The sequence below is a fragment of the Parasteatoda tepidariorum genome, chromosome 7, assembly GCF_043381705.1.
Source record: "Parasteatoda tepidariorum isolate YZ-2023 chromosome 7, CAS_Ptep_4.0, whole genome shotgun sequence".
NCBI lineage: Eukaryota > Metazoa > Arthropoda > Arachnida > Araneae > Theridiidae > Parasteatoda > Parasteatoda tepidariorum.
In genome coordinates, this window is record NC_092210.1 from 45212949 (window position 1) to 45236260 (window position 23312).

The 23312-nt window shown below is 29.0% G+C and overlaps 1 protein-coding gene across 1 annotated transcript in view; it reads right to left on the minus strand.

Annotated features, from left to right (window-relative positions):
* LOC107452288 (La autoantigen-like) overlaps window positions 1-21229 on the minus strand; it is a gene marked incomplete at its 5' end in the record, with an annotated part of 35083 nt that extends 13854 nt beyond the window's left edge. The window contains 11 exon segments of the mRNA XM_016068650.3: window positions 5112-5252; window positions 6197-6230; window positions 6306-6353; window positions 6435-6535; window positions 8652-8765; window positions 9300-9389; window positions 9479-9544; window positions 13227-13267; window positions 15456-15525; window positions 18981-19074; window positions 21094-21229. Coding sequence (XP_015924136.1) covers window positions 5112-5252; window positions 6197-6230; window positions 6306-6353; window positions 6435-6535; window positions 8652-8765; window positions 9300-9389; window positions 9479-9544; window positions 13227-13267; window positions 15456-15525; window positions 18981-19061 — 786 coding nt within the window.
* Between the last annotated feature and the right edge of the window lie 2083 nt (window positions 21230-23312).

Here is a 23312-nt window from a genome sequence, read left to right on the forward strand (position 1 = left end):
TCTTTTGCTGTGGATTAAACTCTAAGAAACTCTTTTGCTCTTCTTTTTTTTTGGCAGCATCACAAAACAGTAAAAATTCCTTTTTTGATTTTTCAGCTGTTGTTTCAGCTACTATTGTCTGTAAACCAGTTATTCACACAAAGAGCAATAAACCTAGCAACCCTATCAAAAATTCCTTATCATTGGATAAACAGGAGGAAAATTGCTAACAGGACAGGTTCTACCAGGGAAAGAGGAATGTTATTATGAGGAAATTACATATTTTGAATTACAGAATTTTTCCTTGAAACTTTATTTCTGCCTGTCAGTCTTTGAATGAACTATAGTTTTTTTTATTTTCCTAACTTTATGAATAAGTAAGAAAAATCCTGACTATTTCCTGACTTTATGAATATGTAAGAATAATCCTGACTTTTTAACTTAATTTTAGAATAGCCTGACTTTTGCAGGTTTTCCTGACCGTGTAGGAACCCTGTAAGAATTTTTCATGACTGATAAATTTTCCAAAGTTACTATTTTCTCCGAAAAAAAACCCAATAAATTTAAACAAGCATGATAATAACATTGTAATGAAAGAGTTTTGTCCCCTGTCCTATAGTGTATGGTTATGGACTCTTTGTTAGTTCGGTTAACTGATCTTGGCATTCCATGTATTGGGTATGCTGATGGTGTTATTGCAGTCAGAAGCAAGCATAGCAAGTCTCTGAAATCATGAATGGTGCTCTGACTTTGGCCTATCTGTTAACCCGGCCATGATAAGTCTTGTAGCGTTCACTAGTCTTAATCTAGGTAATGTGTATTACCTAGTCTATAGATTGGAACTCACTAAAAATGTCAAGTTTCTCAGGAAACTTAACTGGGGTTATCATCTAGAATACTGTATCAACAAGGCCAAGAAGATTTTCTGGTCTTGCAGAAATGCTATTGGTAAAATCTGGGGATTATCCTGAAGCTTAGACTGGTATGGAAAGAATATTCCAAACACTTGTCATGGGGTTACCTTGTTTCACAAGTGGCGGATACTCTCTCTTTTATTATTTCTATTGATTATATGTCACTAAGGAATGGATTTCACAAGCCCTTCAAGATCCATTTTCTTACTAGCATAGCTGCAGACATGGATAGGAAAAATTCCAGATTTTACGAAATATAAAATTCATGATGATTGTTGCGTAATGTATTAAATATTTTACAGATAGGGATTTTTAGTCATCAAAATAGAAAGACTGCAACATTTTCCAGTTAGTCGACCGGCCTGTGTAGGGGGCAGGGAATTGTCCTTGCATCAGAAAGGTTCTGGGTTCAAATCCCGGGCAAGGCATGGATGTTCATTCATTCTCTGTACTATCTGTCCTCACTGTGGGAGCGAAGTTGGCCCACCTAATATGGTGCCCCTGAAAGAAAGGCCAACAAAATCGCCCTGTAAATGCCTGAATTGACGGATGTTAACACAGTTGCGCATTGGAAAAAATATATATTTTCCAGTTATGATTGAAATTAAACATAACTACTTGAAATGTTATGCTTACTTAAAATTTCAAATATTAATAGGCATTTAATTCATCAAAGATAGATATAAGATTTTTTTATTTAATTTAAAAAGAGTCCTGAATCGTGACTGTCCCAGTGTACGTCAAAAAGAGCTTCATAAACTAAACAGGAACAGTTTGAGGAAGATAATTGATCTTCTCACTACATCCTTAGGAGACACCTATAAGCAGGGTTCATACAGAGATCAGAAGAAGAAATCGCACTCTGCCTATACGTAATGGGCATTGAATCTTATCCTCTCTGCAGAGGTTGTCATCTTGAAGAGAACAACATATAGAGGAGCCATATACAGAGGAGAACATCACAACATATACTTCGTGATTGTGAGGTTTATTTTGCTCAAAGATTTGAGCATTTCAGGCAACACTGCATTAAGGCCTGGGAACAGCAAGATGTTCCTGTAAGGTGTTTGCTGAATTTTATTTCAGCCATAAGGCCTTCTTATTAATCATGATTTAGGGTTCAGGTACAATAAACCTCTGGTCGATGTGCCCTACTCTTTAGAGATGCACAGCCTCTAAATCAGTTAATTTTAATAAATAAATATATATATTTTACATTAATACATAAAAATATAAATTTTCTGTTGATTTCAAATTTCAAAATTAAATTATAAGCATTTATGGAAATTTGAAACTTATCATTGCTGCAAACTTTTATTTAGCATTATTTCATATTGGGGTAATATCCTCCTATGTATTGAAATGAAACTTAATAGTTCTTCTATAAAGCATGGAGAAACTCAAAACCTTTCTTATAGTGCTGCTGTTTTAGATAAAAATTTTGTCAGTTAGAGAAAGTTCCCATATCATACTTAAAAAAAGTAATTTTGCTAAGTTAAAAAAAATAAACAAAAAAAAGAAAGAGAGAGAATGAAGTTAAACTTTGATTTAATTATTTTTCAGTAGTTAATGATTTCTAGTTAATGATGTACAGAACAAGAAAGTGAACACCTTATAAAACTCCTGACCAGATTTTCACCCAACAGTACTTAATCCTTATACAGTCGAACCCCGCTATAGTGAACCTGGGATATAGTGAACACTCGGAGGTAGTGAACTTTTTTTTAGCAATCCCGTCCGTATTCCTATTTAAATAATGTTATTTTTAACGCTTATAGTGAACAGCTTAGAACTTGGAAACTCGGTTATAGTGGACTCAAATTTCATTTCTTTAAATATCTTTTTCAGTCCTCCATCTTTAAACTTGTAGGTGTTGGGACTGAAAATGAATGCATTCCTATAAAATGTGTCATATTACTCTCCTTTATGCTTATCACTTTTAACTATACTGTAATAAATGTCAAACAGATCATTTATCTTATACTCCCCCCTCCCTGACAAGCCTCGCTTTATCTCTTTTCCCCAAGCTTGCTCTACAACTAGTTAACTTGGCCACCTGCTGAATTTTTGGAATTTTCTTATCTGTTCAAACCATATTCTTTACAAATCACCCCTTGACAATCAAGAAGGGGAACAATTTAACTCATTCTACAGCTGCTCTCTTCATATTCTTACATTATCTATTTGAGACAAGATTTTTATTTCAAAAGCAGTGAAAATGGCAAATTCTCTAAAGAGAAAAGCGTTTTCGATAGAGGACAAAGTTAAAATTGTAAAGCGTATTGATGATGGAACCAATCAATCGACACTGTGTAAGGAATTTTCCTTGTCAAAATCTACAGTTTCAAACATTTAGAAAAATCGAAGTGCAATTCTTGCGGCATATGACAAAAACATGGTTTCATCGGAAAAACTGCGTGGAGCTGAAAGAGAAAACGTAGAAGATGCTTTGTTAAGATGGTTCGAAATCTTGTTCAAAATGTAAAAATCTTGCATTCTTTGCACATTGTAGATACAGGGTTCTACTTTAAAAATAAAATTCAAGTACTTTTTAAGACTTATTATAAAATTCTCGAGGACTTAAATTTCAGTAAAAGATAGACTAAAATTTAACATTTTAAACTAAAAGGTTTTGACGATAATAGTTAGTTGAAGATAGATGTCAGACGATAATAGCAGTACTGAAAAATAAGACTTCCATTGCTCTCTCTCTTGATTTCGGAAAGTGATCTAAGTATAAAAAAAGCAAGGGTGATTGGCATCAAGTCAAGAATAAAATTCATGATGCATAAAAACGTTGGATTTGAATTTTGCATATGGCCTATTTTAAGCTAGGTATACAACCTCTGAATAAGCAAAGATTCGGGCAGAGGACAGGGGAGGGGGATGTTCTATATAATACTGTGATATTAATTAGATACTTAAAAACAACTCTGCCGGGAGATTTTTATTTAATAATTAAAGTGGCAGAAGCATTTAGACAGTGAAATTTAAATTGTTCTTAAATGTAATTTGAAATTTTGACCACTTTTCTATTAAAGAAAATTAATTATTGGATGTTGCGGCTTAATTATAATTTTAAATTTATTATCGGTCAACCATTTTAAATTGAAACAGTAGCCAACTTTCAACTCAATATCTTCTGACAGATTCTTACTAACAATTTTGGTCACTTTAACTGTTTTTTTAATTAACCACTCACACTTGAATAAAATTTTTTTCAGTAGCATCAATCATACGCACTTGACATGGTCACATGAATACGAATCGCAACAAGTAGTTTTCAAATCGCGTATAAATACGAAAATCGATGTTTGATATTACAACATCGATGTTTGATATTGCAAAACATACATAAAATCCTAAAATCAAACAGTATGTGTCATCATCTGAAAGGAGTCATTCTCTCACACTTACGCGCGTCAAAAGTTAATCACAGAAATGCTAGAAATAGGTCTGTTTTCCTGAGTTTTCGATACTTTTCAAGGTAATTTTGAATTTTTCAAGGATCTATTATCATTTTCAAGTGCTTCTAGGGGTTCTTGAAAATCAAAATGAAATTCCAAGTACTTTTCAAGGACGCGGGAACCCTGTAGATAAGAAAATTGATGAACTCAATTTAAAATCAAATTGTGTTCAATCAAAAATCACAAATTTTTTTTCATAAAAAGTGAAAATAAAACTAATATTTAGTGGCGTAGTTACTTTTTCCATCAATTTTTGCTTTATTATCTATTAATTAGTTAATAATTTTTTAAATAACTTATACAAAATTGCAAAGCCAATTTTCAATCATTCAACTGTCTTATGCAAAAAATATTCTTCAAAAAATTTGGATATAGTGAACCATCGGTTATAGTGGACACATTACTGAGTCCGCAGACTGTTCACTATAGCGGGTTCGACTGTAGTATAAGAGCATAACTTAAAATACACAGTTTTAATTAGCACAGACGATAATTAGCAGAGACAGTTAATTAGCACAGACAATACCTTCACAAAATTAGAAACATACTAAAACTTTCTGAGCTAACATCCCCCCCCCCCCAAAAAAANCCCCCCCCCCAAAAAAAAATTCATGTCTATAAAAATTAGGTTCCCCTTTGAATGCCATAATTTTGTAGAACTCTACACAATTCCACCAAAGTATTTCAACTATGCATGTTTAAAGTGTTTTAAATTAGGAAGATGAAACAAAAATTTATTTCAAATGCTTACGTCAGTATTTCCTGCAAAGAAATCAACAAATGCAACATTTCCATACTCCTCCATAGCTTTTCTGACATCGTCACGTTTAATCGATTCATCAGTTATTCCAATAATTTTCAGTAAGCAACCTTTGGGTGTATCTTCTTTATCCTACAAATAATACAAAAGTTATACATAAACTGTTGGCAGTACAGTTTCGATTGAGGCGCACACTTTGGAACACCTCTCTGTAAAAGGCTCGTAAGAGCTGAATTTGGAGAGTTTTTATTATTTTTCAAAAAAGAAAAAAAAAAAATTTTAAAAAAAATTATAAATAAATAAAAAAAATAAATCGGGACAAATCTGAAAAAAGGTGGAAAATTTGTAAAAACTTTCGAGAAATCAGGAAGAGTTGCCAGGTATGCAACATTAACTTTAAAATGAGCTAATTTTGATGGGAGAAATTTGACATCAAATGTAACTAAGTTCTCAATAATATGAGAGTTTGGTAGTAATTTCAGGAAAAAATGGCATTTTGGGGCCGAAATTTCATTTTGAAACAACTTGAGCAACTGCTCCAATCCCGGAAATAGTGCATTTAACAGTTATCACAGACATTTTAAACACACGTTTTAAAACCTGTAATCGTTAATTCGATTTTCTAACGGAGAAGACTATCTTGCATTCACGAGGGTCTTCAAACTCAATTGGTGCAGATTATCCTGGAAATCCATGAAGTCTTGCAGATTGTATCCCTGACAGTGAAAAATTCATTGCACGGATTTCCACAATGCGCAAGATTTTACCCCAGATCCGGAAATCTTAATGCAGGAGAAAACATGAGAACAGTTTGCAGCTATGGAAATTACTTTTTTAAAAACAGTCTTTTGAAACTTTATTACAAGCAAGTTTTATAAAATCAAAGTTAGTCAAAAAATCAACTGACACGTTAAATAAAATACGAGTAAAACAAAACAATATAGATGCACTAAAAATTGTAAATATACTGAAAAAAGAAATAACACTCTCTAATATCTATGCAAAATTTCTTTGTTCTTAACATTTAAAAAAAAATTAATCGGAGAAGAGATGAAAATTATGCTGTTAATAATTACTTTTTCACCGGCCTCTTTTTTCTTTGCCTTCTCCCTGAAAAAAAAAATGCAGATATTATTTAAACATAAAAACAAACTGGAAGTTAGAAATTAGAGCTTTTTAACTTACGCCCTTAAATTTTCAAAAAATTCATCTTTTCTCTTCACATAATCTTTTCTGTAATAATTAAATGATAAATAATGTAATAATTAAATAAGCACCGGAAAATGAAAAAACAGAATTAGCTCAAATACATACTTTCGTTCTTTTAACATTTCTGTTTTGTCAAACTTTATTCCTTTTTTCTCAAAAAATGAATCACAGTCAGCTTGAGTCTCGAAAGTGGCAAAGACTGAACCCTACAATTGTTAAAAATCAACCATGAATAAACTAATACTTCAAATCGACATGAAACAACACGGTTATTTTTTTTTTCTAATTTACAATGAACAATATCAAAATAACCTGGGAAGCAAGGTAAACCAAAACAATGAATAACTAAAATAAAAATCATGACTTCATTCTAGAAAAAAAAAATTATTACCAACTGATTTTTAGCCTAGATTAAATTGGTTTCAGAAAATTAAAAAAAAAATAATCCCAGATTTTTTCATTTTTACTTTTAAATTAAATTTTTATTGAGTTTGAGAGAAACCCATTTTAAACTTCATAAATTAAGAGTTTGAATATTGCAGCAGGACTTGCAGCACACAGAGTTTATAGATAAGTAAAAAAAAAAAAAACTGTCAAGCACTGTAAAATAATTTTTAAGGACTTTTAAAAAATATAATAATTAGGATATGCGCACTAATAAAAATATTTTTCTTTCGAATGTTGAAAGTAATTCATGCACACATTAACAAAGTGCAAAATAATTTCCGGACTTTACATATACTCCAACACAGAACTATTTTCTTGATTCTATTAGGCATCCTAAATACAATTTGTAAAAATTATATTAAAAAATCAACATAAAAACCATTTATGATTGGTAAATTCCTATAAATTTTCCTCACATATTCAAAAACAATTTTGCTATTGTATTGTAAAATTTTGTCCAAATTTAAAAAGTCATAAAAATCATTGTTCATAGTTAAATTTTAACTTGAATTTAACAAAAACATGCATTTAACAGTACTAGCACTAAAAGCTATTTTCATTATAACATTTTCAACTAGCTCATACACAATAAAATTTCAGAGGGGAAAAAGATGTTTCATAAAAAAATAAAGGTCTGTTAGAATAAATTTACGATAATGATTGAATTTCGACTTCCTGTAAAAATTACAGAGGGAGAGCCTTACTGTTTCATTCTAAAAAACTGAGCTAAAATAAAGCTCGCTTAGATATGGCGTAAGTGACTGGTTAGGCTTACCATACCGCACTATATGACCAAACACATGCTACCTATTCATAAAAGACAGCTCGCAGAAAAGCCCGTCATTTCAATAGATTGCACTGAGAACAGAGCTTGCACGGTACTAGCACCTTTTCTTCCACCTCCATTAAGGATCGAGTTGCTGAAGCTCCTATTACCCAGTGTTTTTACTAACTGGGTGGGAAGCAAATTCTTCTATATCATAATAACAATCCGAAGGGGTGTTCCATTGCAAGTTGAAATGCGTAATTCATCCGTGATTTGTCCCTTTTTTGCGGGGATTTAAAAAAAAAAAAAGTTTTAAGAGGCAGAGAGAGGAGAATCTTAGAACTTGTTTTTTTAAAGTATTTTTTTTCTTAAAGTTAAATATGTGAAAGTACTGCTAAAAGATAGTAAATTTACCCCGGACAGACCCCTGTTTACACACAATATTAATTACATTCAATATTGAGTGGTTAACTTTATTTTGTAAATTAATATTCACTTCAACTATTTAAGGAAAAAAAATTCAAAATTTCAATTTATTTAACAATTATTTCAAAAGGTCAAACAGTGTATTTTTTATAAGATTTAAATAGTTATTTATGAAAGCATTTTCAGCAAACGATTAACAAAGATCAATATTATTGATCATACCGAATTTATAAAGATATGTAAAGAATTAAGCAAACTAAGAAAATTTTAATAAATTCACATTACAAATTTAAGTTAGTGAATGGCCCCTAATAAATTTTATGAATAAAATTGCTACTTGGTTCAGTAATTCTTTTATAAATGATTAAAAGAATTTTTAAATTATTTTGTCCTTCCCTGTGTAGGAAGTCAAGTAACAAAAAAGAAAAAAAGAGCTGTAGAGTATTTTTGCTGATGAAAATGTCATATCACATTGTGATTCAAAGTAAACATAGACAAATAGTGACTAAATACTAAGACTCTAAAAACTAAAAAAAATATGCACTTGAGATGAATTACTTACATTAAGCTAATGTAAGTAATTTAACCATATTAAAAATGTAGTAAAGTAATGCAATGAGCTTAAAAAAATAGGAACATTATTAAGGCCAATTAATTGCATCAATTATTAATTTAAATATTACCTTAAAGAAGAATTTGTCTCCCTGTCTACGTTTTCGCATCATAACATTCTCTACTTTATAGTCCTTAAAAAAATCAAGAACTTGATCTAATGTTGTTTCTCTCTTGAATCCTTTCTGAAAAGATATACATGAAAAGATATCTTGAAGCTAGATATACAAAATATGAAAAAGCATTTTATTTTAAGCACTTTAAATCAAAAAATCTTTCCTTCATAAACTCATATGAGCTTCTTAAAAAATTCACACAAAATGCCCTCATACTTCCTATTCCCATTATAAAATTATAGTGAGGGTTGCCAAAATTTTCTAGATAATATAAGCAAGATATAAGTATTTAAAATAATATATATATATTTTGATGTATTGTGCACATGTTTTCTAAATTTTTTCTTAAATTTTAAAACAACGATTTTGTGATTTTAAATTACTCCAAAAAGTTTGTCGAATTTTACTGAATGGCAAAAAAATAAGACCAAAAAAAAAAAACATTTTTTTTTTTATAAAAAGGTTTAGGCCTGCAGAAATATTTATACTAGATTATGAAATTTAATGCAGTCAGTGAATTACATAAATATCGAAAAAATTCTCAATAAGTCTTTGGTGGGAACTTTTTAAAAAGTTACTCTACATTCATTAAAACTTTCATACCACATATAATGATCTGTCATCCATTTCTCCTCTATCTACATTTTCCGGAACAGGAGCTCTTCGACGAATTTTAGTACAGTCATCACTAACCTGAGATAGAAAAATGAATTTTTACATTGACTTTAATAGCAATATCTAGCCTTTAATTTTTTCTAATTACAAAATACTAAAATAATTACCTCCATCAATTGATTGGGAGATTTTTTCAATGCAGCAGATATGGTTTCAAAGTCAACGTTCATTTGCTGAAAAAATAAGAATTAAAAATGCATTATATTTAAGGGGAAAAAAACAAAAGGAGAGAAAAAATATTCTTTTAATAGCTCATTTGCATGAACAAAGAAGCTAAAGTTTCATAATCTTATTTCTCTGTAAAGAGAATAGCTCTCTAATATCAGAAATGAAAGTAAATACTATGATAGTATATATGCTGTGCAAGTTCATCTGTTATAATTGCGACCTCCAATGACAAGATTTCAAAGAATCTTTCAAATCAAAAAAGCAGTAAAAGGTTACCTAATGTTTTCCCCATAATAATTTCCTTTGAATTTGAAAATTAATAATTTTGTAAAAATTCGTAAATACATCAAACAGGAGTGATTATGAGAAAAGGCGAAAAATTTTAAGCCCAAAGAATCGATATAAATTTATACATAATATATGCTTCGTATTTACAGTACCGTCTTTACGCATGGGCACTCCCGGGCAGTGCCCGAGGGCCCCAGGCACTCAAGGGGCCCTTGAGAATCTTACTTTTTATAAATTGTATTAAAAAGAAAACTAAGACTAAACAAAATTACTTTATATATATTTTTAAAATAAATATATTATAATGTATAAAGTGTGTAGTTAGTTTTTCTTTCTACAAATAGTGATTTATTATTTTGGCAAACAACAATAATTTGAATATTTTATCACCTGGGAATCTTAAAAAGGCAACCGAAATCTATTTCTTTATATTCCAATGAAATTTTTATGTGAATTCAGGTTTTTTTGGGTCTACTAAAACCAAATTTAAACACATTTATTAAATCAAATGATTTTAGTTCGATTTTAAGCAGTGCGACATGCTATAATGGCCCAAAACATTTCTTTGCCCGGGGCCCTGCATGCTGCTAAGACGGCCCTGCGTATTTAACATAATTTTTTGAAATAAGATCTATAATTACCTACCAATGAAGAATACCAAACTTTTATCATAACTAATTTAAGAAAAATCTTAGTGCTTAGAAATGTTGTATTTTTAAAAATCGGGTGAATGGGAATTGCGAAACTGGATTTTAAAACTGCATGAATATGAATAACGAGATTGGATTTTAAATTTGGGTCAATATAAAGTCCAATATAGGATTTCAAAAACACTTTTATACAAATCGTAATTCAAAGCCTATAAATCATGTAAAAATACGAAAATCGATGTTTGATATTACAAACTTATGAATACCATGTGCAATATGACTTTGAAAACGCGAGAATACGAATGAATAAATTTTAAATGGAATGAATACAAATCATGTTACAGGATTTTAAAAAGGTGTGAACGCAAATTGCAAAAATGTGCAAATAAAAATTGTAACATTGGACTTTTAAAGCTAGTGAATATGAATTCAGGGTTTCCGCTACGGTAGCTTTTTTCGCAAAATGCGAAAAGACCCCTCAAAAATGCTAAAATTCAACAAAGCATTTTCGCTAAAGGATTTTACTAAATTCCATTTAAAAAAAGCTTCCGCGAAAAACCATGACGCTAACATCCATGAAAAAAACTTGATCGAACAAGAAGGAGGAAAAATCTCTTTCGCAAGAAGAACCATGACGCTAGCGTTCACGAAAAAAAACGTGATCAAACGAGATGAAGCAAGCGATCAACAAAAATGGCCGTTGCATTTTCAAACTGTTTTCGGAATCTCCCAGAAGAGATTTTCAGTTTACAGAAACTGAATTACTTTGTGAATGGGGATTATTTAAACACATCTTAATGCAACGATGTAAAAACATGTCATTTAATGAATTACTTTTATTTTTATATACCAATGATGCGTCTGAACAGTACCCATTAATAACTTCTGTTATAGAGTATTGTGCAACAATACCAATGCACACTGTTGACTGTGAAAGGGGCTTTAGCTGCCTTAATTTGATTAAAACTAATATTCGAAACAGGTTGTTAATCAACCATGTAAACAATTTGTTAATGATTAATATTGAGGGTCCTGAAAGTGCATTTAACTTTCAAGAAGCATTTGTAAAATGGGCAAACATGAAAGAAAGGAAGATTGTTAATTATAAACCAAAATGTTTTGATAAATAATAAGTGTTTTTTTTTGTTTTAGTTATTCTTTTTGATATTCTTGTACATTAAGCTATTCTTTGTCCGATAACTTACAGTACTTGTTTGATATAAAGTGATTTTATAAGCCTAATGGCATTTTAGCATTTTGCTAAAACTTTTTTTCAGATTTTAGCTTTTTTGCTAATGAATTTTTAGACTCAGCTTAAACCCTGTATGAATTGCAATATAAAATTTTTAAACCACATACATACAAATCTCTATGTGTAACCTTTAAATTAGGTAAATAAGAAAATCTATGTTTGATTATCTAACTGTGCAAATAGGAATCGCAATGGTAGCAGATTCCAAATATAAAAAATAGAACCAAACGGCACAGTTCCAAATATTCAACACTGAATTCCAGAGTATCCCTAGAATATAATCACCCCTAATCAAACTAAAACTCACAGTACCATTGTATACATTTAAAATTTTAGTACGTTAACACAAAATTAGAAAAGTATTTGAACTAAAATAACAAATTTTGGTTTTGTCATTTGTCTCTTTATTTAAAAAAAAATTATTACTAAATACCTTAGAAGAACATAGTTTGAAACATTGATACTTCTCGACTTAATTAACATTTTATATTTAAAAAAATTATTCATTATCAAAAAGAGAATTATTCCCTTTTTATTTTCAGAAATAAAAATAGAATACACATAACTATTTGAAATATTTTAACATCTTCTCAGCGGTAGAACAATTAGTAAAACCTAAATATAGTTACATTCAATTGTTAGGATCAATATATTTAATATATTGATTCCAACATAAATGTAAAATTTTTTGAAAAATAATTTCTATACTTACATTGTGTAAGTATCAATAAGAATAAAATATGCTACATTATGTTTGTATGTTATCTCATGAATAAAACCATATAACTATGTAAGAGCGATTATAGAAATACTGAAATAGTTATTTTAACTCTCTTATAAGTACTGCCACCAAAACACTTGGAAAACAATCAATTAATTTTTGCATTCACATAATTTGAAGGGCACATAAGTGTGAATGATAAAGGGAAATATTAATAAAATTCTCCAACACAAAATAGATACAGGTAATTTCAAATAATTGCTACAGCTGTTTCAAATGTAAATGCACAAGAGCTCAAACTAATTTTTCAAAAATACCTGTACTATGTATAAACTATAAGAGTATGTTGGGAATAATTATATATATATATGTGTATGTATATCATAAAAACAAACTACAAATAAATGTTGGTTATTATAAACTAGATTTAGTTTTCATGAACCTAAAACATTCGGGAATGATAAAACATCAATATTTCTTAGGAGATAATTTAACTTTGAGTAATTAATAACTTTATAAATACCAATAAATAATGCTAAATGAGCATTCCAAAGCAAAAAAGATGCATGGTGATATGGTGTTAAAAGAGAGAAAAAATAAAAACTAGATAAGTAAAACTCTCCATCAAATTCAATGATTATCTGCATTGCTAAATACTTATCATTTTTTTCACAGTAAAAGAATTTTAACTTGTGATCAGTACTAGATTAGAGAAAGTGGATTTAAAAAGTTTATTTTTTTAAGAAAGTGAGAAACAGAGAAAGAAAAAAAATTACCTTCAGACGTTGAAACCTGACCATAGTTTCTAAAGGAACCCCTTTAAGTACTATTGAGGAAATTAACAAACTAAATATACATACAGATAATAAAAACATGTTCATCTAACAAATTACAAAAATATAGCATACAACAATTCGAAAATAAAAGTAGTTTAATAATATTTTCCAAAAAATTTAAGATAACAACAATGTGTTGACATGCAATTGTGTAGCGATTTATTTTTATATAAATGATTACATCGATACTAACATTTAGTAAAAAGTAAAATTACCAATTGAAAAAATAAAGCTAGAAATTATATTCTTCTTCAGTTAACATACCAGACAATTACTACTTGAGAAACTGTCTGGTTTAGCAAATTAAAACTATTGAGAATATACATTAACATTTAATAAAAACAGTTACGTGATTTATAGCAAATATATCAGTAACATGACCTATTAAATTATTTAGAGAAGGATATAAACTTTTACAATTGGAATCACTATGTTCATATTATAATCTAATCCAGCTAGAGCCCGGCAAAACATATCAATAATTGTGAAGTAGAAATATATAGTAACTCTTTAACATACAAAAATTGCAATTTTAGTTTGAAAAATTACATGATAATTAACAACAGTTTAGATAATTATTTTTCATTTTATAACATAAAAAACAGCAACATTATTTTTTAAAATTTGGATTTTGGTGATCAGTGAACTTTTTTTCCAAAAAAAAATTGAATCACTTTTTATGTTATTGCTTTTGTTGCTATATCTTTTATACTTGCTATATCTTTTTTTTTGTTTTGTTTAATTTCCGATTGCTGCAAATGCTTCATGTTTCACAAAACAAGTAACCAAAAAAAAAAAAAAANAAAAAAAAAAAAAAAAAAAAAAATCCTTTAACAAGGTCAAATTGCTTGTGAATGAGGGTTGCTCCAGTTGGGAGAAGTTTCATATATTCTTGTGGTAATAGCAAAACTGACACAAACAGATAGCCCATCTTCAAATATCTTTTGACAAATCCTATTTTTCATTCTTAGCAAGCACAGAATGCAAGTTTTGAATATATTCTCTCCCAGTTTCGCTCCGTTGTAATGCCTAGATATACTAATAATCGTCGAAAGAATAAGTCATATATATAATATTCGATTTTGAAAATGAGAAAATACAAGCTGCGATACAGAAATTTTAAATAGCGTAAATAAAAATCATAACTTTTAGATCGCGTAAATATGAATCGTGTTTATGGAAAACCTTATCTTCTGTGCACAAAAGCGGAGAAAATAGCTAAAATAAGTAAAAATGCAGAAAGATTGGTAGCTATGTAGTTAGAACAAATTAAAACTATTTGACATTCTATGTTAAATCTTGTTGCTAAAATAAAAAATTTAGCATTTGGATAAATAAGGCATCATTTAAATATTAAAAAATACATTTTTAAAATGAATTTTAATACATTTTTAGATTCCTTGTGCCATAACAACTTACAGTCTGAAGAAAAATAAAAGAATACTTTCGGTAAAGTTAAACATAACACAAAATAACTATATAAATTACTACTATTACCTATTATTTATATTCCTGTAATGTTAACAAATATACTAGCTAGATCTTTCACCAATGACTTCTTTTTCCCTTATTAAAAAGATTATAAAATTCTAATATACTAACTTTACTCTAAAATGTTTTTGTTATTTGGAAAAAACATTCTATAATTTTGGACCGAGGGAAGTCAAACCAAAAAAACTTGCTCTAATGAAATATCCGGCTCTCATAATTTTCTGCACCCTTGCTTACAACATGTAAAAAATAATAGCAAATTTTATTAAAAATATCAACAAAAAATTACTTTTTTGTTAAAATATTTTTAATAAAATATGCTAATAAAACAGAACACTACATTATATTATGTAAACTACACACACAAAAATTCTACTTCACAATTTCTTCGAACAGAAGACTATTTAAAAATCAATAAATATACTACTTGAAAATTTTTTTTTAAATAACTTGAGAAAAAGAAATATTAAAAAAAAAAAAAAAACTAAATCTTATGCATTGATAGCAGGATATATATATAATTTCGAAAAAGAAAACAAGTTGTGTAAATATTGCACAAGGGTTAGGAAAACAATGGTAACAGGAAGTTAAAATCTGCAATAAATTAAAATTTGTTTCAAAACAAAAGAAAAGTATAAATAATTTTTAAAACATAAAATTAAACCAATGAAAGGATACATCCATCATCTTTCTTCAATTCTTCTTTTAAAAATTTATCTCTTCCTAAATTGTAGTTTCCAAAGTAATACTAGAAAAATAACACAAAATATGCTATATTGGACAGCAATGCAATCAGGAAAAATCTAATCTGTGCAGATATTCGTTATAATTATTATATAAATTTAATTCATTCAGATTAATATAAATTCATTTAAATTGAAATCCACATTCAACTGAAGTACTTAAAATGGACTTCATGCAAGATGATAACTTATAAATATGAATAAAAATTATAAATATGATTTTTATGATGAATTAAATGTTAAAAATACAATGATGAAGAAAAAATGTTAAATATTATTCACAGCACATTTTAGACATCAAATAACGTTTACACAAATAATTACCTCGTTAAAGACTTGATGTCCTGAGGTGATAAAGGGGCTACTTAAGAGGATGCCATACCCAGAGAAAAAATTTGAACAGGCAAAATCAGTGGTAAGTCTCCCACTCAAGGGGCATCGGCTTTAGGGAGGGGGAAATTGGTACAGTGATTTATAATAGAGTCGCTTAGACTGTATTTGACTGTCATTACTAGAATTCTATTTTAAGTACAGAGCTAAAAAAAGGAGTGACTTCAGTTATTCATAAAAAATAATACTAAACTATAACAACCCATTTGTTGCTTTAAGAATCGACACTTTTGGACAACACATAAAAAATTATTTGTCTCAAAAATGAATATTAAGACATTTTACTTGAAAGACAAGCTGATTAGGAAAAAAAAATGTCCTAAATTTCGTATTATTCACTTCATTTCGAATATTTAATTCTCTGAAAGTTTCTCTGACAGGTAAAATATGCCTTTGATTTAATAATAGGAACATGGAAGGGACTTGCCCGTCTGCTAAGACCTTAGAGGAGGTATTAGGGTAGAAATAGCCAGTCTACTGTTTGGGCTCCGAAAACTTGTTCAAAGATTGAGGGTCACCTTTTTGGCAAAAAATTGATAGCTGGCGGTTACATTGTACAGGAATATTTGAGTACCTGAAGATTTTTCTCACTGTTTTTTTCATTTATTTTGAATGCTTTTCCAACTTTATTCATGATTGTAAAAGATAAGTTTTTAAATCAAAATACATTATAATATGAGCGCTACACTTAAATATTTACTTTAAATCACAAAAAGCTAATAACATACATTAGTTAAATATGACTTTACCAAACAATGAAATAAAAATAATGATTCTTTGAATCGAAGATAGAAACCAAATTGTGAACTGATGTTATAAATTATGCGATTATCATTAATTTTAATCAATGCATAATTTTTTTTAAAATTGAGATTATGTATAATAACAAAAAAATTTAACAGGACAACTAAAATAGCAAAATATTTTGTTTTATTTTTAAAATAAATATTAATATTGCCTATTGTTCTACAATTAGGGCATCTAGTTTGCTTGCCATGCAATAGTAATATATTTTAACCAATGTATACAATAAAAATTTTAATACGTTAACATAAAATGATAAAAGTATTTGAACTAAAATAACAAATTTTGGTTTTGTTATTTGTCTCTTCATCTAAAAAAAGTATTACTAATTACCTTATAAGAACATAGTTTGAAACATTGATACTTCTCGACTTAATATTTTATATATAAAAAAAATTTATTCATAATCAAAAAGAGAAATATTCCCTTTTTATTTTCAGAAATAAAAATAAAATACATATAATATTAATATATAGCCTAACCTTTGACAACCTATAATAATTAGTTAATAATAGGACCTATCATTAATAATAGAACCTATAATAATCTAGTTAATATTTTCCTGAATAATAAATATACAGTAATAAGTAAAAATATAAAATTTCTTAAATAAATATGAATATACAAACAATTTTTCCTATATAAAAAATAATTTTCTAAATAATGAAAAAAAAAAGGTATTCTTCAGCTTATAAATATTATTGAAATATAATTTTATTTTTGATCGAAAAAATGATTTATTACATGAAATGTACTTTTATATATCTTTAAGTTCGCATAACTAAAATATATAATTAAATTCGTTTGAAATTACTAAAAAAAAGTTATTTTAACGCATTAAAATAAGTTACAGAACAAAAATAAGAAGCGACTTGCTTGCAAAATATTGACGAAAAAAAATGTGCCAAAGCTGACGAACATACATCATTAAAATAGATGATGACGCCGTAAAAATATCAGAATATTTATATCAATATAAAATTTAATTGTAATGAAAATACCTACAAATGTTAACTACATTATAATCTATTATTTTAAATAATAGCTATTCTGCTTGTTGAAAACCATAACCTAACATGCTAACAGACAAATTGTAAATTGTTTAAAAGAGAATAAAAAATCTTATTTGTGAAATGTAAAAGGTCCTTTTTTAATGAATTTTTCTTAACATTCATATGCATAGCAGTATTCGACCATTTTTATTGAATTTTATTGTTCAAAACAAAGCTCAGCAATCCACATCCATAGTAAAAGACTGAGGATAGGGTTTACTGGAGAGAAAATCATCCAGAAACCATGTGACAACGTTCTCTGCAACAATAGAAGGAGGACTGCTTCTCTCCATGTAATGCAAATCCCTCCTCTAAGGCTGAGACAAGTGACCCCCCCCCCTCGCGAAAAATGGGTGAGTTTTGAATTTTCCACTCTTCCCCCCTTCTGAAATACTAAGCATACTAATGGCGGTAAATTCTTATGCTCAGGTCAAAGAGCTAAAATATTTTCAAACAGTTGCTTTCTATTTCTCGTACTCGCGATACATTTGTTTGGATACCTAGATTCTGTTCTGGGACGCCGTGAAATTGAATTGTCTACAATCAAAATGTGCCAAAAACTGGCTAGAGATGGGGGGGGGGGAATTCACCCTCAAAACAACACGATAACAAATCAGTTCTCATAAGTCACATGACGTAACTTCATAATAAACTACCCAAGAATACTAACATTTCACAAGAAAAATCAATTGAATTTCAAAATTTTCTTTCGCTGACATTCAAATATTTAAGCCTAGTTAGTAAATTACTTGTTGAATTTTAGATTTCTCGACACATATTTAGATTATCATACCTCAAAGAAACAGAATAAATATACTACAAGTGTTTCAATATTGATCAATGAAAATTTTTTATATACGAGATTCAAAAATGTCTTAATATTGATTCTTAAATCCCATTTCTATTAATTTATATAGTAGATTTAAATGCTTAGATTCTTAAATTTCAAGATTCTCTTAAGAACAAAAAGATCTTTATACATTAAAATTTTGAATCGGCCATTGTCTCTAGAACTGTAATTTCATGTCCTAAGTTATACCAAAAGGGCTGTTGTAATATTGGGTAATACTTAATAGGCTACAGTGTATAAATGTAAATATATAAGATATAAATACACAAATTAATATAAATTTTATATTTTAGTGTTAATTATGAAACATAATCTATGCAAACATAATTTAGAAATTTTTTCATAGGATTATAAAACAAATTACTTCTATTTGTCGAATAACTTTTTGTTCCAATTCTGACGGCTTTTCTTGATTTTCAGGAACAGGAATCACTTCGGTACCCATAGTGTCTTTTGAACTAAATAAATATTTTATTAATAAGCTGAAAAAGCAAATATGCAAAACAGAATCAAATATAATAATTAGGGGTCTGTCTAGGTTTTTCTGAGAGGTACCTTATTTAGTGAAAATTAAAAATTATATTAAAAATTCAACACAAAAATATGGATCGATCGTTTCTTACGGGATACAAAAATAAAATTTTAAGAAAAAGTATTTTGTGAAACAATTGTTTTTCCTAAAGTTGTATCTTTGAAGGTTCTGCTAAACAGTAGTAAATTTAGCCTGGACCAGTGTTTTCACAACAGCGCGAGAATCTCGCATATTTTTTTCTTTTCTCGCATTAAAGAATGATTAACGCGAGAAGTTCGCGCACTGAATTTATCAGTTTTAAAATGCACAAATCTCTCGAATTCTGGAAAAAATTTAGTCTTCCACCATTTTGAATAAGACATGAAAACAGCTATGACAAGTGTTGAGAAAAAAAGTGAGTTCTTTATAATAAGTTGTTTAAAGTTATCTCTAGTTTTTGCTGTTAATGAATTAGAATTCGCTGTTAATGAATGTTTACCAAACTCCCTCATCGACAATTTAGAGCAATTTGTAAAAGTTTAAGTCTGTGAAAACTAATCTGGAAGACCTGACAAAGAGTATGAACATGGAAATAACTTCAACGAACTTCACTATTCCATAACAGAAATAAGTGAAGAACCTATGCTGGCAGATGTAGAGGATAGGAAAGTGTCTGCACAATGCTACAAATTTAATTAGTGATTCCGAATAGTTCAGCATCTATTGCAAGGTTATTTAGCCCCCAAGCCGAACTAAAACAAAATATAGTAACAGATCGATTGGTAAGCATTTGAGCAAACCTAATGAGAATAGCTAATGAAAAAGTAGATACAGAACATTTTCCATATGATAATGCAGCAAAAATATTCAGTGTTCAATGGTTTAGAAATCAGAAGATGTTAAAAATTTATTATATTTAAAGAAATATTTTCTTAAAAAGTCTATTCTGGTTTTTTTAAATTTTAGAAATCTCACTTAACTTTTTGAAATCTCACCCTGTTTTTGAGAAAGGGTGAGAAATTCTCTACCATTTTTTTTTCTGTAATGAAAACACTGCTGGACAGACCCCTGATAGTATATAGTATAGTAACTTAAACATTAAAAGATAACATTACAAGCCATAAATAAATCTCTCCCCTTTAACTATCTATCCTATATTAGAAAACATCTAGCATTCTCAATCCTGGAAAACATATATATATATATATTTATATATATATCTTGCTAGTAGATTTAAGTAGCCTGGGAAAAGAAAGAGAAAATAATGCTGAGAATCAAATTCTCTCTTTTCCTAAGTGCAGGTGTTTGATCAATCTAAATTAAAGCTATGACTGTTAACATATCTTGATAGGAAATACTTGGTTGCATATGCATATTGATAGATAAAAGAATAGACTCTAGCATTAGCTCAATATGACAGACCATTTATCTTCTTTTTGGAAATTTCAACTTCTTAAAACATTATTTGATTTGGTATTATTCAATTCCTTTATTTTTTATAACGTCTTATTTATTTTAATTTGCACAGAATTTTGTAGTTTTTGAAGCATCATTTTTGTCGCCTTCATTGTTTATTTAAAAAATAAACTGAATAGTTTTTTATACTTAATTTAATCTGCACACTAAATAACAATTTTTTCTAAGATGTTGCAGATCAATAATAGAAGCGTCTGAAATAAGAATCTTAAAGAAGAAGATAAAAAAAAAAAAATGATTTCGGCTCAGCACAAATTTAATAATAAATAGCATATCTTTTTTCTTTTTCTTAACAATTTAGAATGATAAACATATGTATATATATAAGATGAATGAATATGAACACAAAATTTTAGCAGGACATAAATGAAAAGGCAATCACATTATTTTTTAAGAATACCGGCTTGACGATAGTAAAAACTAACACGTGTATTATACACATATCCATTAATATTATGAAAGAATTAAAAAAAAAACGAAATCTACTCACATATGACAAAACTTATAGTCAAAAAATACTTGTTTATAATTTTAACAATTTCTCCAATTTTCTAAGGTGCAGATGACGAAAATAGGAGAAATTTTTACAAAATACAGTCCACACACATCAAGCAAGAAGTTGTAGTAGAAGTAATTTGACGATTTGGTTTGGAGTAATTTATTTCATAATTGCGCTTTTAGCTTTCATGGATTAAAGATAGTAAGTTAAGGACAGTGAATTAGCCAGGAGAAAGGCAGCCAATCGGAAAGACAACTGGCTCTGTTCTCCAGTGAAAAACTTGAAATGGCATATTTTTGGGCTGTCAGAATATTATCTTTTAATCACTAAGGTCAGGGACCGTAGAACTGGGGAGGGCAGAGGAAGCATGAGCTACAGGTAACGTAAGTTCTTTACCTATGGCAACACTTTAAATGTTTTCACCATTAGCGTGTGGAGAGTTATATAAAAGGAGGGCGTCCGTTGGTTAATATCTTGATTTTCAAGTAGATTTAAATCTTTTAAGTAAGGAAACTATACTAAACTGCATTAAACATTGTACTGAAATAAAGCATCACGGAAGTTTTAAAAAATATCTTAAACAATTAATTACAAAAAATATTAAGAAACAGAAAAATATCGTAGTACATACATTCCTATACAACTGAAAAGAGGAGGAGAGGGAAGGGGAAACCGGTCAAAAGCATGGAAACGGTCTTTTCCCAGATAGAAACTGTTAACTAATCATTCCGATATAACTGCTACCTAATTAAGGCGATATATCCTTTCTATATATATACGTATAATCTATCTTTGCCAACCGATGGAGAAAATTTTAATTTAAAATAGTCATCCCATCTTTTTTAACAGCGGAGAGGGAAAAAGTGAAGAGTGAAAGGGTGGAAATAGCGAATAAGGTCTCTTATTACAGACGAGTTTGTCATCGCTTTGCTTGAGGAATTCTGAAGCTCCAAATTCTCAACTTACTGAAACCCCAAGATGTTTAAATCAAAAATTAAAAATGAAGTCAAAATCTTAAGCTGATTAATAAACATTTGTATTTCTGTCTTTAGGAATAAGCAAGCACTCGGGAACCGTTGAGAATCTTACTTTCTATAAATTGTATTTAAAAAATTTAAAAAGAAATCCATTGTCTAATATTTTTTAAAAATATAAGGAGTGACCTCCATTGTTGCTTCTCATTCATTATTGAAGAACAAGAGGGAAAAACTATTTGTTACCATTTTTCGAAGTGATTTCAGCAAAAATACAATACAAACAGAACAAGTTTTCGTTTTCTTGGAAACGGTATGACGCATTTTTCTCTCTCTCTCCTTTTTTTTTTTTTTTTTTTTTTTTTTTTTTTTTTTTTTTTTTTTTTTTTTTTTTTTTTTTTTTTTTTTTTGAATTAGGAACCGGGCTGGAGAAATTTTTAACGAACCAAACCCAAACAGAACCTAAACCATTAAAAAAATGATTTTCTTTTCTTATTTTTGTACAAATGTAACATTGAGTTGCTCAGGCTTTAGTTTACAGAAATTTTTTCCGGGTCGATTACTGACGATGTGGTTTCGGGAACGTTCACAGTGTCCTCTCAGAAAGCGTTTTTTGTTGTTTTCCATTTGAATTTCAAGCCATTTCCGCAAACGAATAAGAGTAGCCGGACATGAGTCATTACAATATGCCTTCATTACCTACTCTAACAAAACTTACTTTTCTTCCAATTTCTGCTGATTTTTTCAAATTTCTGAGAGATTTTTGGAAGTCTTCTGGACAGTTTTACGATGAACAATTTCTAGAACCTTTCAAAGAATTGAAAAATTAAATAATTGTTTTAATTAAAGGTAAAAATTTTAAAATATCTGATCTTCTGGAATAAACCAATTTTTGACGGCTGGATGGTGCAATTTCTATCCCGATAATTTTATAAGGAGCTGCGATTCAGAGATAGAGCGTCTTGTTTCTCGCAGCTCTCCTCTTACTTACTCTCAAAATCTTCAGTGACTACAACTCTCCCTGAGAAACAATACTTAAACCTTCTCATGCAGGCAGCTAATATTAAATGGTATACACTCTTAAGGAACTTGGTGGAATAAGCAGGTAAGAGACGTCTTAGTAAATTCGAGTAGATTAGTTTTTAAGTTTATACGTTTCAAGTTTTTGATACTTCGCTCAATCTTTGATGTTTTTAGTACATTTATGTTGGTGTAATTCATAAAGTCTTTGGGTTT